Raw genomic sequence first — 15,948 nt, forward strand, 5'->3', positions numbered from 1 at the left:
TGGGCTGTTGTGAGGAGATAACCTCTCAGTGTCATTGCTAGTTTCATAACACTAAACTGTTTTCACCTCCTCTGTGTCCTCTGCTCTTCCAGGATATCTTTAGACCCTGAACACAACATGAGCTGCGGATCAGAGTGGTGTTAGAGCACTGATTTTTTTATTTCTGCATTCCTGGTCTATACTATTGAACAACTCATTCTTTGAAATCTTTACCTATTCACTATTCACTTTCCTGTCCTTGGCTGTAACCTCACTGTCTGTGTCTCGTCTGTTTTGAAATATGAATCGATGATGTCATACAGCAGGACAATTTCGACAAACGTTTACCTACACCGACTCTCCTGTCTTTTTTGTGTTTCTCTGTGTGTCTGTATGTCGTGTCTTTATCTTCAGTATGTGTGTCAATGTCAGAAACTCTGTTGGGCCAGATATGTTTCCACGAAGCCCATATTCTGTATTAATCCACATTGGAGATTTAATTCCATGGTGTGTGCGACATTATTGGGTTCCTCCAGAGGTGTACAATATCTTAGGGTTGTTTTGTTATTTACTGGATGATTGCACATTGTTTACCTAATGATCTTTGGTTAGAAAGCAAAACACATCTTTAGATAGTCTTGATGCATAGATAGTGTTCACATTTGTATTGAAGAGAAGTTTTGATTTTGGTTTTCTACTTTAGGGCATCAGTGTTCTTTCACCTGCTTTTAAGATAAATATCAGTCAGTCAATCGCGCTCTGATTTTAGGACCTGCAGCTTCATGGAAAGCGTTCCTCTGCCCGCAGTCCTCCACCTTCACAGGCCTGCAGCACAATCCTAATTTGGGTATTATGAAGGTATGAATAGTTTGACATTTTGGGAAATATGCTCATTTGCTTTGTTGCCAGAGATGGATGAGAAGATTGATACCACTCTAATGTTTGTATAGCAAATATAACGCCACCTCCTGCAGCCAGTTAGCTTTTGCTTAGTTCAGCACAAAGACTGGAAACAAGGGAAAAAAGAGCTAGCTTGGCTCTATGCAAAGGTGAGAAGGTATCCACCTACTATACCAGCCCACTGATTAACAAATTATAATTTGTTCATGCAAACAAAATTCTTAGTTTTCCTGGGGTAGAAGTTGGAGGAATTTTGAATGTGGTTGTTTTTCTGTTGCAATGTGGTGAGTGTCTACTTTCAGCACCACGGACAGTTCCTCTGCCTGCAGCCTTTAACTGCTTCAAAAAACCACACAGCCCTGCAGCACAATCCTGATTTGTATATTCTCAAAGCACCAACAGATGCCCAAAACATTGGCAATGCCAGACAATGTTGACAATTCACATGAGTTCACAATTTGTCCTCTATCTATAATTGTCTGTTATGGTGTCACTTCCTCCAATGATGTCTCAGTGGAGAGAAAATCAAATCTACCTGACATGCTTTTCAAGCAATGCGTCCCCCTTTAATCAATGTATTTAGGGCATATCCATATTTTATTTATTTTTTTTATTTTTTTCATTTTCTCCCTTCTCATTTTTGAGACTGAAACTTCTTTTTCAGCTCAACAAAGAAATGCTGTGATCATTTAGAACTTTTCCAAAACAGCTTTTCACACAGTTATCAATGGAAATGACAAAAAAGGCACCCATCTCTTTGCTTTGAAAAAAGATGACATATAAATGCTGTAGTGCCCGAATGACAGAGGAAAACATCAAAGCCGATTGGTGGGTTGTTTCTAAAAGAGTCAGATGTGTTTAATGTGTTTACATGCTGAATTCTATCCCATTATTATTTGTATGCTAGATTAGTCCTGTTTTTAGATTGGGAAAGTCAACAACATATTCAGTTTACTGTCACTGAAGCCCTTGATGAGGAACTGATTAGGATACGTACCCGGTGTACATAAACATCCATCGGGATGCTGAGAAATTTTTACTCTTTATCCCATTTGCTGGTGGGTTTCATGCTCTATGGGTTTTCCTATTTCCATCCTATGTGGAACGTCAGATGTATGATTGGATTTATGAATGCCCCCAAGAGCACCCAGCAGAAATGTGCATTGTTGTGTGATGGAAATGCTACATTTTGCAACATTTTGCACCTTGCCGAGTGGGACAGCCCAGGCAGATATCATCTCTGAGGCTGATATGCTTTATGATCATGTTCCCTGTCTCAGGCAGACTGACAGAGCTTTTCTCTGGAGTCGCTCAAGTGGAACTGAAGTTCTCATGCACACGTTAACTTACAGACACATAGCTCATTAAGAAACAGTCTATCACACCCCACTGCTCACTTTCAAAAATCACCCGCAAACTTTCCCATCTCGCTTCTCTCTGGCCTGTCTCCAACACACACACACACACACACTCACACACACACAAACACACACACAACCACACAATTTTAATCTTGTTTCATCATTCTTGTTTTCCTTCTCTCCTCCCTCCCTCTTTTCCTTTTACCAGAATACCTGACTGAAGTGGGCCTGGATTGGATCCTTTAAGCTCAGAGTGGTGAGTCTCTGACGAAGCTGTGTTAACAGCACGATGACATTGAACAATGTTTAAAATGATACATAAACAGAAATGGCATCTGGCTTATTTAAAGTCTGAAAGGAAAAGAGCAAACACCCATATCTCTGATGCTCACTGTACACGTCCATCAATATAACTATTAAATTGTACACTGTGTGAACAGATCACTGTGCAACATAATGTTACTGTGTCTTGCATCATATCAGGTAACCAACTCTTTTTCTTAATTCTTTTCTCCATATATACTGTATATTTGTCATTAATATCAGTATTGTCAGTAAGCTAAAGCAGAATTTAAGAGTCCTTTAAATTGTCAATTACAATGTAAACATCAAATGTCATGCCTTGCATTTCAGGTGTTAGCTAAAAGGCTAGAATGTGAAAGAAGATGTGTAACTAAGCCACTGGGCGGCAGCTGAAGGACAAATGCTCCACCTCATTTCCAAGTATACTTCAACTTTACCCAGATTTACTGTAAATGTCAGTGTACCCATTTAACACAGGTAACATAACTATTAACATATACTCCGTATAAATGTCTTGTAAAAGCCTCTAAATGTCAAAATCAAGTGTCTCATATTCATTCAGCTCATAAGCTGCTTATTGGACTTTCCAATTCCACCAATTACTCAGAACTTCCCATAAGATGACACAGTGATATACACAGTGATATATTTTATTATTTATCATTATTAGCTTGTATAATGCAGACCTTAAGTTCCATCCATTATCTTTAATATTTTGATGTCACTGCTGTATATTTCCAAGACATTGACTGTTTTTTTAAACAATACAGATGTCTGTCAATAACAACAAGCCCTGATCAGCTTTTGGTTAAGTGGTGTTGGAGCACTTTATCTCATCTTGTCTCTGTATCTGTCACAAAAGACTGACCACAGTAGAGGAGACAGACCACTGCAGATCAGGATCAAATATCTCCACTGTGCTTATACAATAAACTGGGAACTATATAGCTGCAAATTAATAATAAGATGAATGAAAACAGACTGCTAAACACAATGTCAATGACCGGCATCTAATGATTAGTTCCTCAATATATGTGAATCTGCATACTAACCACTTTCTTAATCCATCGGACCGATTAACTCAGCATCAGCTGCTACTCTAAATGACACATAACCACTAAATAATAACTTTATAACATGTACATTACTGATTTTGTACCCTAAACTGTAATCCCAGCAGCTGCAGGGTTAAAAACGTTCAGCACCATGAACAGCTCCTCCATCTGCAGCGTTGAACTGCTTCATTAAAACTCTGAGGCTGCTTGAACAATCCTGCTTTCTGTATTTTTGAAGACCCCATCAGACACCAAAACACCTGTCAATTAATGCTTAAAACTGTACATAATGTGGACAAAAATTCAACAAATACAGTATTTTATGAATAAAGATTGATGAGGTCACTTGACAAGACTTCAAACTTCTACACTGCAGCAAACATAATTGCAAAATGCTGCATACACTTGTTTGTGTTTAACCTGTTTAATTTTTAATGAGCTCTGCTTCTGGACCAAGAGCAGGACGTAAAAAGAAACATTGCTGTCGGTCCATAACCTCAAGGTTTAGTTTTCCTGGAGGAAAAAAAGTGCTCAAACAGCACTGAACTTTAGATGACAAAACAATCCAGACTCATTAAAATGGCCTGATAAAATATAGTTACATAAATACAATACAGTATTGGCGAAAACAAAACATTCCTTGCAAGCGCGGTGACTTTTGCAACATAGCAGGACAAGATGAATACAGATTTGCAAAAAGGAAACCACAGTCTTACTTTTGACTACTGTGCCCGACTAGATTAATGTTGGTAATACTTTCCAAAAGTGCAAGCATTACAAAAGAGAATTGTGATGTCAGCCAGAATAGATACAATGGGATTTTATGTGAAACTGAGGGAGATACGGAGCTGTACCGAGCTGCATGGTTTCCTCTGTGCCAAACTAGTCAATAAAACAGGCTGGAACTGAACCACATGGAGGGGGATGCGTCTACTGACAATATAACCCAACACAGACACACATTTCTCGCCAAACTCCACACACACACACACACACACACACACACACACACACACACACACACATCATACAAAGAGAGGCAGAAAAAGAGAAACAAGAGTTTTACCAAAGCGAAGAAAAGCCAGAGAGAGACTCAGCAGAGTTGCAGATTAAATATTTAAACATATATCGTAATATTCCCCTAAAATGAACGCCCTAGTTACATGGCCCATTTATGAATTTTCTTTTCATTTAAAAAAAGAGCGTTTCGTGTGGCCTAAACTCCGTGGTGCTAAAAAGCGTATCAGCCCGTCCGCTGTGGGGACTGGAACTGGAGACGTTTCAAGCGCCAACACAGCGCCGATTTTTACGGTTTATGTATCGTAATTGTATTTTTGTATTTACTATAGTGGACACGAGCTCGAATTCCACAACAGAGGCGCGTGACTAAAATGAAATTTGTGTTTGTACACCCCGGAACAGCGCTGCGACACGGCTCTTAAATCCTGCTCGCGCTCTGGTGTGAACATAAAAAAATCCCCCTGCTGAAAATCAATGACACGGTGAGTGCGTATTGGACAGAGAGGGAGAGAAAGAGAGAGAAAGAGAGAGAGGGACAAGGAGGGAGAGAGAGAGAGAGAGAGGCGGTGTTTAGTGACTGAGGAGGAGGAGAAAGCTCCCGGTACGCTCATCCACGCAGCTCCCTTTTTGACGTCTATCCTAACAGTCGGGTGCCACCGGAGTGCCCGGGACCGTGGACTTATTTCCCCCCGGGAATCGACAAATTGGACATCAACGAACTATTCCAGGTAGGTTAGGTGCTGGCTCTTAGTGCGTGCTTTTTTATTTTTTTTTGTCAAAGAATTATAAAACTGGAAATTAAAGTGAGTAGTTGTCGACTTTCATGGTGCTGCTGCTGTTGGACGAAGTAGAAAGCAGATGAGAGCCAAAGACAAAGCTCTTTGGGGGGGCGCCAATAGTGTTGACGCCGCTAATTGCTTTTTAAATTGGCGGAGGGGAAGCTGTCGTTCGCGTTGCCCCATCTGCCGCGGTGACAACTCTCCAATGTTTATAATCCGATTAGGAGAAGGATCAGCAATTTGATGAAATGAGCACTCTATATGGCCACGCCACAACTGTGTTTCTTTCAGCTGCTTTTGACGTTCCATTGTGACGTTCTAACCCACTATGCGTCACAATATGAGAGTTCTGTGTCCTGTAAAGTGCTCTGTCTCACTTCATTCTGCTCCTCTGACACTTTGCTGCATCCTCATCCTCTGTGTCAGTTTTATCACTCTGAATGGCATACCGTCTCATGCCCCTCTGTCTCTCTTTCTCTTTCTCTCTCTGCTTTCAGAAGATGCTCTTCTTTCTGCTACCTGTCGTGGCTCTTTTGCTGAGCAGAGAAACGACGGTCTCCGGTAACAGTAACGACAAATGGCTGAGCACCGTGGCTCAGTACAACAAGGACAAATCCTGGAACAGATTCAGAGATGTGAGTTTGAACTGAGAGAAACAACATCCAGCCAAAAAGGGCACCATGATTAGCTACCTTGTGTGTTTGTGTGTGTGTGTGTGTGTGTGTGTGTGTGAGAGAGAAACACACACTGAGAGAGAGAGAGAGAGAGAGAGAGAGAGAGAGAGAGAGAGAGAGAGAGAGAGAGAGAGAGAGAGCACACTACGCCCTCGATACCCCCTATGAGTACTTGAGGACTTGCCAGCAGGCTTAATCCACCTTGTAGTAACTCAGCAGGTTCAGATCCTGGTTGAAAGAGAAGCAGCCTCATAGACTGAGAACATCAGACTTCTGCATATGATTGAACAAATAGAAAACAGAAAGCATAGCTTATGATTTGTTTTTACTTGCCAATGTTGACAATATGAAATATTATCTTTTCATTCCACTTACAAGTCTTACTGTAACACTGGGATTTTATAACTGATAATTTTATCATCTCTTTCAGTCAGAATCAGAAAAAGGAGAGTCTGTGACTTATTATACAGCTATGAGTCCAGTGGCATTTCATAACATACACAACAGCCTCTGCAGTAATGGTTTATGTATGGTGTTTCTGCCTCCTCTGAATGCTTTCTCAGAAATATAACATAAAGTAGGCCTACATGTAAAAGTCTATAGTCTACACAGGAGCAATGTGTGGCTGTGTCTGTGTAGTTCAGATGTAAATTATGGTGAATCATCAAGACTCGTTTATTCAGGGATATCCGGCATAACGTGGAGGACATCTCAGAAGTTGCTATATTAGCTGTTCTGTTGACTGTTTGCCAGCTGAATCAATGTTCTGCCGAGTCAATACAGACACATATTGATGCAAAGACATTTGTGTGTCACTCTTGTATAAACCGCCATGATTGTCTGAGATTTGGTTTGAAACCTTGGTTGCTATGGTTAAAGCATCTATCAAATGCTCTGAATAACCTTTGACTGAAGAAGAACTTAGTGAATACAGTCGGGGCTTCGTATACATTTGCTGAGAGTCAATCTGAAGTCTAGGCATGATTCTCTGCAGCGACGCCAACGTGTAGGTCTAATTATTGTGAGAAAAAAAAAGAACTAAAGCACATATTCTGCCGGTTGCTGCGCAGACACATTGTTCAAACCCACACATTTTCAAAGATAGCTAATGTATCGGGGTGAATTTTGTGGGGAAGTGTGTAAAAAATGATGCGCAAGACATCCAGAGTATTTATATTTGATGGAATGGTGCAGCCATAAAAACATGCGGTCCTGGGTTTAAATATTCTACCTGCATTGTGTGTGAGTGTGTGTGTGTGTGTGTGAGCGTACACTGTTGCCCACTTTTTATTCCTCTGCGTGGTCTCATGTGCAAGTGTAACTCATCAACAGGAAACTGTCAGTGGAGGGCGAAGGACGGGAGGAAGGAAAATTAGGAAAATGTGGTTCTGTATGAGTCAATGGCAAACTGCAAAACAAGCATTCTTGCAACAATCTTAGGAGGAAAGCCTGATCTTAAGGTACGGTAGATGTTATCATGATGTGTTCAAAGGCCCCTTTTATGAAGTGCAATTTTTCCCAGATGAAAGTTTACAATGCAAGAAATTCCATGTGAACCCCATGGTCGTCAATCGTGGTCTGAAATCGTAATATCCATGATGGCTTTTTTTTAAGAGTTGTGGTGACAAAAAACAGGCTGCTTTGAAATTCTGAAAATTTAGGACCAATATCCCACAATGTGACTGATGCAACGACCCACGTTTACAAAGAATACCAATGGAATATGACTTGAAATGACAGAATACAGTGGTGAGCTAGCGTATTTACCTCGCTTTCAGCAAGTCTGTCTGCAGGGGAGTATTCACTCAGGGGGGTCTTAAATCTTTAACAGCGAGATTTTCGGGAACTTTGGTATAAATGTGTACATACATTATATACATGGAAAAGAAGCTTGATTATGAAAACTAAGAAACTATGTTGATTTGATGTCATCATTTGAAACCAGATGTTATTCCTTTAAGATCCTTTCCATCCTGAACATGGGAAGCACAGTATGTTTTGTAACAATCCTTCTTGTCTATCCGTCAGCCAGTCAATCAATCTCACCCCCCTCCTCTTAATTCTCATCGGGTCATGAACTACATATTTTTCTTCCACGCTTCTCTCTTTCACTCGTTTTCTTCCCCTGTCTCCAGAGCTGTGAATGACCCTGTGCTTCCTCAACCATAACCCTCTTTATCTCCCCCCCTCTCCATCTGCCCTCACCCGTGACTCCCCCTCTCCGGTGTTCTCCCCTGCCTGCCATGTTTCACTCTGCATCCCTGATGAGCCACTTGCTCCCTCCTGCATAATGTACAGTATAAGCGTCCATTTGTTGGCAGGGGAGCTGGTGCAATAGTTAAACAGTCAAAGTTCAGGTGGCTTGTCTTGGAAACAAGGAAAATAGGATTTGATTTGTTTTCTTTTGCGAGGCACATTCCTACCAACAGGACTGTAATGCAGACAGACAGTAATTCTAGTCAACTCCAACCTACGAAGGACATGGAGAAGAAATAAAAGAAAAACATCCTTTATTACCATCACATTTTGTCCGTTCAAATACATTTTTTCTTCAATCAAAACAAAGCCAACGTCTTTGTTACTTACTTGTATACTTAATGCAGACAGGACCTTCACCTGGTTTGTCGAAACACAAATGACACATTTGTGGATAAATGACACAGTGTGTTGGCTTCAGGCTGACGTGTGTGGACAGGCTTGCTGGCTGAGTCAGTCTGATTCTGATTAGTTGAGTTGTCTTGTGGAAAAGTGTCTTATTTCATGTTTCTAGTGCAGTGCCTTTGTTTCTAGTGTGCTACAGAGCGTCTTCAGCATGTTGGATGATCTAAATGCTTTTTGACCAATTCAATGGTTTCTTAATCTTTGAATTTACTTGACCACGTTTGTTGCTCTTTGGCCAAATCACTTGTTGTAAGTTAAGCCAACAGTATTTTCTTTGTCCTTAGGTTACAATCACCACTTTAACTTTCATGATCGTATATGCAAATGAAGTATAGCTGCATTAAATATACACACATTCGTACGCGGCGCTGAGTTCGACTGTGTTTCTGTTTCAAGCAGGGTCAACTTTGCTGTAAGCCTGCCGCTGCCTCGTGTCGTTGGCTACATCAGAGTAGTCTGGTCAGTGGTAGAAGCAGCAGCAGTAAAACAAAATAGCTCATTTCCCAATATAAATCTGGTAACACCAGCATGCAGGGTTGAGACTGGTGCATGAAACGTGTAACTACAGTGCTTTCCACACCGTCTCTTTATGGTGCTGGTAACGCATTTGTGCTCTCCTCAGACAGATTTACAGTCAGTATATTTGTTAGTTGAGTTGAGCCTGAGGACGCTTTTCCTGAAGCGTCCTTACGGACACATTTTTAGTTGATAATTACAGTCATTCACTATTTCTAAATGATATACCTAGTTGTTTTACCTTGCTCACCTTTCGAGTTAAAACCGTTCACTTGAATCTTTTGTGGTCTCTGCATTGGAAAGAGGAAATACTGATCATTTGGAGCCAAACTATTGGAGCGTTTGTTAAAAGGTTGGAGAACAGCAGTTTAAAAAAAAAACCCCGGTGTAATGGCTTTTTACACAGCAGTGAAGTCTATCAGATAATACTGCACGTATTATGGTCGGTGTATTGCTGAGCTGGCCGGTTCAAGCCAGTTCTGCTATTCTGCCCCGAGCGGGCCTATTATTGGGGGTGTTTTTGGGCACCGACCTAAATGTGTCCGTTTTACCGAAAACACAGAACGTTTGTCTTTGAATGCCTGGTCAGATTGACAGAATGTTAACTCGTTCTTTAATCAGATTTTTGTCGATTTTAATCTTAATTTCGACAAACGCCCCGCCCTCGTGTCGTCTCGGGATGTCTTGTGTTCTATAATCTTCTCTCCTGTTGTGTCTTATCAGAATCTCTCTCTGCAAACAGTGACAGAATGGCTGTCATTGCCATCCAGGCAGACCCACTTTAATCTTCAGGAGGAGGAAGAGTTGTTTGCACTCTTCGGAGCCTGTTGTTTGATTCTTCTAAAAGAGTCGTTTCTCATCTCTGTCCTCCTTCCCCTCCTTTCCTCTCCTTTCCTACCGAAATCCTGTCTTCCACCCTGCCCCGCATGCTGTCAGGTTTGCAGCAATGCACTAAATCTTATTAGCGAGGCACATCGGATGCGTGCTGCATATTTCCTCATATATTTGTGTAAGTGCATGCCACCCCCAGACTCTCTGTTCATTAGCTGGCGGACCTGGTGTTAGGCTGACAAATCTCAGACAGCTACAAACCACCATGTATGTGTTTGCGTGGTTGCATTGTGACTATGTGTGTGAGAGCCAGCGGCCTGTCTCGGCTCAGTCTCATGGTGACAATTAAATTTTGTCATCTTTTATCTTTAGTATTTACTTTTCCAAGTCGACTTGGAGCTGCCAGTCACCGACCCCCGCTGTCGCTCTTTATCAAAATAGTGTGTCAACTGTGTGTGTGCATGTGTGTGTGTGTGCAATGGACTCAGCCTCAGTGACACTATTATTTTTTCATTGCAAAGCTGGTCGGTGTAGTAGCTTGCATTACATGTTTTTTTTCCCCTCTTCCATCTACAGAGGAGAGGGTTTTGCTGTGCTTGCATGTTCTTTTTTCAGCCCCGCTCTGACACACGGTGAACACATTCACACCTGGGAGCTTTCCCACTGCATCCAAATGAACTGCTCCTCTTCTGCTATGGCTATGTTTGCACCCTGGTGTGTATGCGTGTGTCCTGATTGTGCAGCGGAGGGGGAGGGGCGGGGTGCGGTTTAGAGAGAGCAGCTTAGACGAGACAAACCCTGGAGTCACCTTCACCTTCTCTCTCTCTCACACACACACACACACACACACACACACCCTCTGAGTGAATAATTCTACCTGCAGACATACAGTATTCCCGTCAATTAAACAAAGTCCTGGGTGAACACCTGTCATTCTTTCTTATCTCTCCTTTGCTCTGCCCTACATTTCTCTTTCTCCTCTTAAGCTGCCTCTCTACCTTCTCTTCAGACCGTTTAGCACCTCCTCTCTCTCCTGGCTCTTCTCTCTCTCTCTCGTTTTATACTCTACTAACTCCTGATGAAACAGTGTCCTTCGAAATAAACCTTTTTCTCCTTTCATGCCTCTTCCTTTGCCGTGCTTTCCTTCTGCATGCATACTTCTGACTGAAGAGCTATTGATATCAAGGGAGGAAATGCTGATCCTAATCTCTGTGTTCAAGAAGAGTCTTCCTTGTCATGTAGTACCCCTTTAAACTGACTCGTGGAACATTTGCACATCTCTCTCCAGCTGCTGTCTCTGCATGTGTTCGAATGCTCACCACACACATACACACACACACACACACCCACACACACACAGCTTCCCATCCACCCTGAGGCTCTTGGAGAGATCGATCAGTAAATTTACTGGGCCTGGTAACCCTGATTGGAGCCTTGATATAATCAATAAGTGTGTGAAGAGGCGGGAACACCCACACACATACACACATATGCAGGAGCACACACACACTAACATTTGGAGGACAATTCGGTCACAGGCTAGACAGAGGTCACTGTCCCCTATGACCAGGATAATTAGGTTTTGACTGTGTGTGTGTGTGTGTATGTGAGTGTGTGAGTGTGTTGGAGGATAGAACAGAGAGAGACAGACAAAGCATGGAAGCTAAAGGATTGCCAGTGTAATATTGGCTGACGATAAGAAAGAGGAAATGGGGAAAAAAGCGAGATGGTAGGAGAAGAGTGGAAGAGGAGGAGCTTTCATGTGAAGCCTATCAACACTGCGGGCAGAACAGATGGACGGACAGAGGATGGAAGGATGGGAGAAATGTGGAATCCATCATCAATAAAACATGGATGTGTGTGTGCTTCAGTCAGCTTTCTCATGGCAGCCCCTTCAAACTCCCCCCTCTCTCTCTCTGTGGGGATTGTCTTTCTGCTGGTCTATTTGGCGCTGATATGAAGCGCTCCTGCTTAGCCGTTGATTCTTTTGAAGAGAGGCTGTCTGATTTGCTGCTGATGTTTAAAGATTTAGACAGAAACCACCCTCAGACCATGGGGGGAAAACCTGATGTACTCTGCCACTACTTTTGTATTTGGATGTCTTAGCTATATTCTATTAGAAAGTAGATATTTTTCAAACATAATGCCACTGTTATCACTACATTAAAGTGTAGAAAATGTGTAGAAAATCCTATTTCCATTCCTAGAAGAGGAGTTGCATTGGATCCCTTATGCTGCACATACCGAACCAATATTCATATTAAGCATATCAAAGCTTTGGTTTATGACCGAATACCTGCAATACTAAACACATTCAGCCTCAGCTGTGCTGTTGTTTTTTAAAGCTTATTAGCAAATGTTAGCAGGCTAACATGCTAAATTACAGCATGGCCGAGGATTTTATCCACATGGCTCACCCACACCTACAGTATGCTTTGTTCATGTGTTGAGATACATTTTGTTAAGGAAGCTAATATCAATGCACACCATCATCATAACTCCAATGGGCCTGCAACTAATGATCATTAATTCATACGTTGACTTTTTAAACATTTATTGATTAACCATTTAGTAGACAGAGAGTCAAAAATGGTGAAAAAGAGGCAAAGGTGACTTATGACTAATTTTCTGTCAGTTGTCTGACTGATTATTCGATTAATCATTTCAGCACTAAAACAGATTCACTCTCAATATAATTTCCAGTGTAATATGCCATTACCCTGCATGCATAGGGATCCATATGGCTTCAAGCTGCCTTCACTTCATTTTCACTATATTTCATTTTCATGGATGTCTGCAGTTGTTTTTACACAATACCAATGACTGGCAGAAATCTTTCTGTCAAGATATGTCTGTGATACAGTGGGTTTTAACTCACATCTGTAGCAGCTGGTTTTGAAGTGTGTGTGTGTGTGTGTGTATAGAATTGTGCGTATAGTTTCATGCATATTAAGTTGTTTTGATCATCATCTGTGTGTCAGATCAAAAATAGACCTATACTCTATATGTCAGAATAGTTTTGCATGTCTTTGTGTTTCTGTTGCCTTTGCCATTAATGAAGCTGTCACCCCGACTGTGCTATGATCAGATGTTTCTTCCTCAGGGTTTGGCTTCCTCTACATCTCTTCATACTTCAGTGTATGATTTGTCTTTTTGTAATCTGTTTTATATGTTGAAATGAGTGGAAATGAGTCATAGCAGCCTTATTTGCGCGCTTGTTACTTTGGCACAGTGATAGTATAGACCTGAAGTTTTAACTCGTGGTAAAGAAAAACACAGGTGAAACTAATCTCAACGATGCCTCAGTTCCATCAACCTTACCAACCTTCCCCGTAGCTCACCGAAATGGAATGCAGTCGTTTTAGATTTCATTTCATTTCAGCACATTAACGTGCTCACGATGACCATGCTACATGCCGAAATTTAGCAGGTATGATGCTTAACAAGTTCTCCATCTTAGCATGTTATTCTGCTAACATTTTGTAATTAGCACTAAAAACAAAGTACAGCTGAGGCTCATGGAATAGTCATAAGTTTTGCAGGTCATGAACCAAAGAATTGGACAAATTCTCATTTTGACCTGGCGATGATGCTATATGGAAGGAGATCAAAGTAATAACAATTAATCCTCTGGAGACCATGAATGTCCGTACCAAATGGCATGGAAACCTATCCAATTAAAAAAAACAACTAAAATATCAGTGGGAACATGAGACACAGACACACATTTATCAGAATTGTTGAATTTATTTTTTAGTCCTAATAATCTTTTATATCTTGCAGGTGTTGTAGCACACTCTGGTCCAACATTTTCCTCTTTCTAATATCATGTAATCAGAGTATATCTTGTGATTTATAAAGCAGCTTCATGCTTTGATTGATTGTACAGTATGTGTTTGCCTCCCCCTTGTTTTCTATAATCACAGTAGTTTTAACTGAGATGATGGACGCAATCATTGCTTTGTCCGTCATAATAGCTGATGCAGATGATCAAACAAACGACAGTTAAATTACATGTTCTTTGGAATAAATAGTTGGGCTACATATTGTGTTTCTGAGGTAGCCTAATCCATTATATAATGCAGCGTATTTTACTGACAAGTCTTGCACAGATTACATTTGAAAGTAGCCTTCCCACCCCTGAGTGTCCCTGTGTGGAATAAATCATGGGCAGTCTGTTTCTCTTTTTCACACCTCCCCAGCCCTCCTTTCGATCAGTGTCAGCATCTCTCCCTCCTCCCTCGCTTCCTCTCACTCTAATGTTTATGGTCTCTAAAACCATGTCAGATTGAATTGGTCATTATCTAATTTCCCCCCTGAGGGCAGGGATACAGTTATTGTTTGTGTGTGTGTGTGTGTGTGTGAGTTTGAGAGATGTCTTGTCTGCTTCAATAATTCAGGAGGTGTCTGCTACTGCAGCTCGTGTGAGGCTCCTGGGAGAGTGGAGGAGAGCGAGAGAGAGGAAGGGAGGGAGAGATTGACACAAAGATGTGGCAGATCTGCTCCTCCTTCTGTAGCTTAAAGTGCTCTTCCGTATTCCTCACTGCATCATTTTGTAGTTTTCTGGAGTAACTCCCCGGTGGTGCACTCTCTTGGGAATTGTCGGTAATGGCAATGAATAGTTGAACCCTGAGGCGTTGAATGAATACTGCATATTAATTCGTGGAGTCTCTGCATGTATGTGTGTGTGGACACATAAACCAATAGGCCTCTGGGTAATGTAGTTAGACAGTGTTAGTTTTTCCAAAGACTAAGTGAAACTGAACTGTCTCTTGCTTCCAGTGAACAGCTGTTTATTAGGGTTTCTCAAGGTCTACTGGTCTAAGATGTATATCATATTAGTACAACATCCTTCGTTTAATTCTGTCTATTGCAATGAGAGGTGCATGAATGTCGATACTACATTTTATGGTGATCTCTTGAACAGTTCATATCTATCAGTGTGGACCAAAGTGACTGACCAACCGAACAACCGACTGGCCAACATAGCCACAAAAATATATATATTACAATTACATTCAATGTCCTCTTTTGTAATGCATGTCCTCTAAGGGTGGCAGGGGAACGAACATTATTTACATGAGTCCTCCAGCTGTAATCCAGTAATTATGTCAGCACCATGTTGTTGTTGTCCACTCTTAATACTGAAGAACCATTTGTTGTTGGTCCCTCTGTTAGTGTGCTTCTGCTGTCAGTGTGGGATGAGTGAGTTATTTCAGCTCTGTGTCAGAAATGAGAAGTGGATTAAAAACAGCATCGGACACAATGCTCCACTTTAACCCCTCAGATAGATGGACTGCTGCCGATCGGGCCGACGGTGGTGGTATTGAAGTTAGTTTTAGCCCGTCACTGCCAACTTCACACCCTTCTACGCTGGCACTATACGCAACCAGTCAGATGCCACAGTGTTGTCAGAGTAACAGCTGGCTGGACGTCCAGTTTCAGCCTAACTTTCAAATCCACGGAGACACGTGTAATCAGATTTAAGCCAGATGGTGTTTTTATCTGTTGTATCCTATTTAGGTTTGGACACATAGAGGTTCCAAAATGGAAAATTTAACTTAAAAGTAATTAGGTGATTTTTAATTTATAATAGTATTTGTAGTGTAGATATAGTTAGAGGAGTAGTTATAGATGACTGCGTACCTGGCTGGAAGAAATGGAACTAAGTTGAGTATGAGGTGTTACAGTGACTTTCATTCATTTTAAGAAGGATACAGCACACCACCATTGATTCAAATAGTTAAATGAATCGACAAGGTTGCATTGAATAAAATCAGATAAGATACTTCTACCAGTATTTGTACCTGAAGCACCTTTTAACAAAGCTGTTTACTACTTTGAATCGAATTGAATAAACTGAAATATC

At 41.3% G+C, this 15,948-nt stretch overlaps 1 protein-coding gene across 3 annotated transcripts in view; it reads left to right on the forward strand.

The window, feature by feature from the left end:
* Positions 1 to 5,151: 5,151 nt before the first annotated feature.
* Positions 5,152 to 15,948, forward strand: part of spock1 (SPARC (osteonectin), cwcv and kazal like domains proteoglycan 1) — an 83,824-nt gene continuing 73,027 nt past the window's right edge. For 2 of the 3 annotated variants that reach the window (XM_031857763.1, XM_031857765.1), the window contains exons 1-2: positions 5,152 to 5,346; positions 5,895 to 6,032. In XM_031857763.1, coding sequence (XP_031713623.1) covers positions 5,898 to 6,032 — 135 coding nt within the window. In that variant the 5' untranslated portion in view covers positions 5,152 to 5,346; positions 5,895 to 5,897. The remainder of the gene's footprint in view (positions 5,347 to 5,894; positions 6,033 to 15,948) is intronic. The other variant, XM_031857764.1, reaches the window with a different exon arrangement.

This window comes from Anarrhichthys ocellatus, unplaced genomic scaffold (genome assembly GCF_004355925.1).
Source record: "Anarrhichthys ocellatus isolate YVR2014 unplaced genomic scaffold, GSC_Weel_1.0 scaffold19, whole genome shotgun sequence".
Lineage (NCBI taxonomy): Eukaryota > Metazoa > Chordata > Actinopteri > Perciformes > Anarhichadidae > Anarrhichthys > Anarrhichthys ocellatus.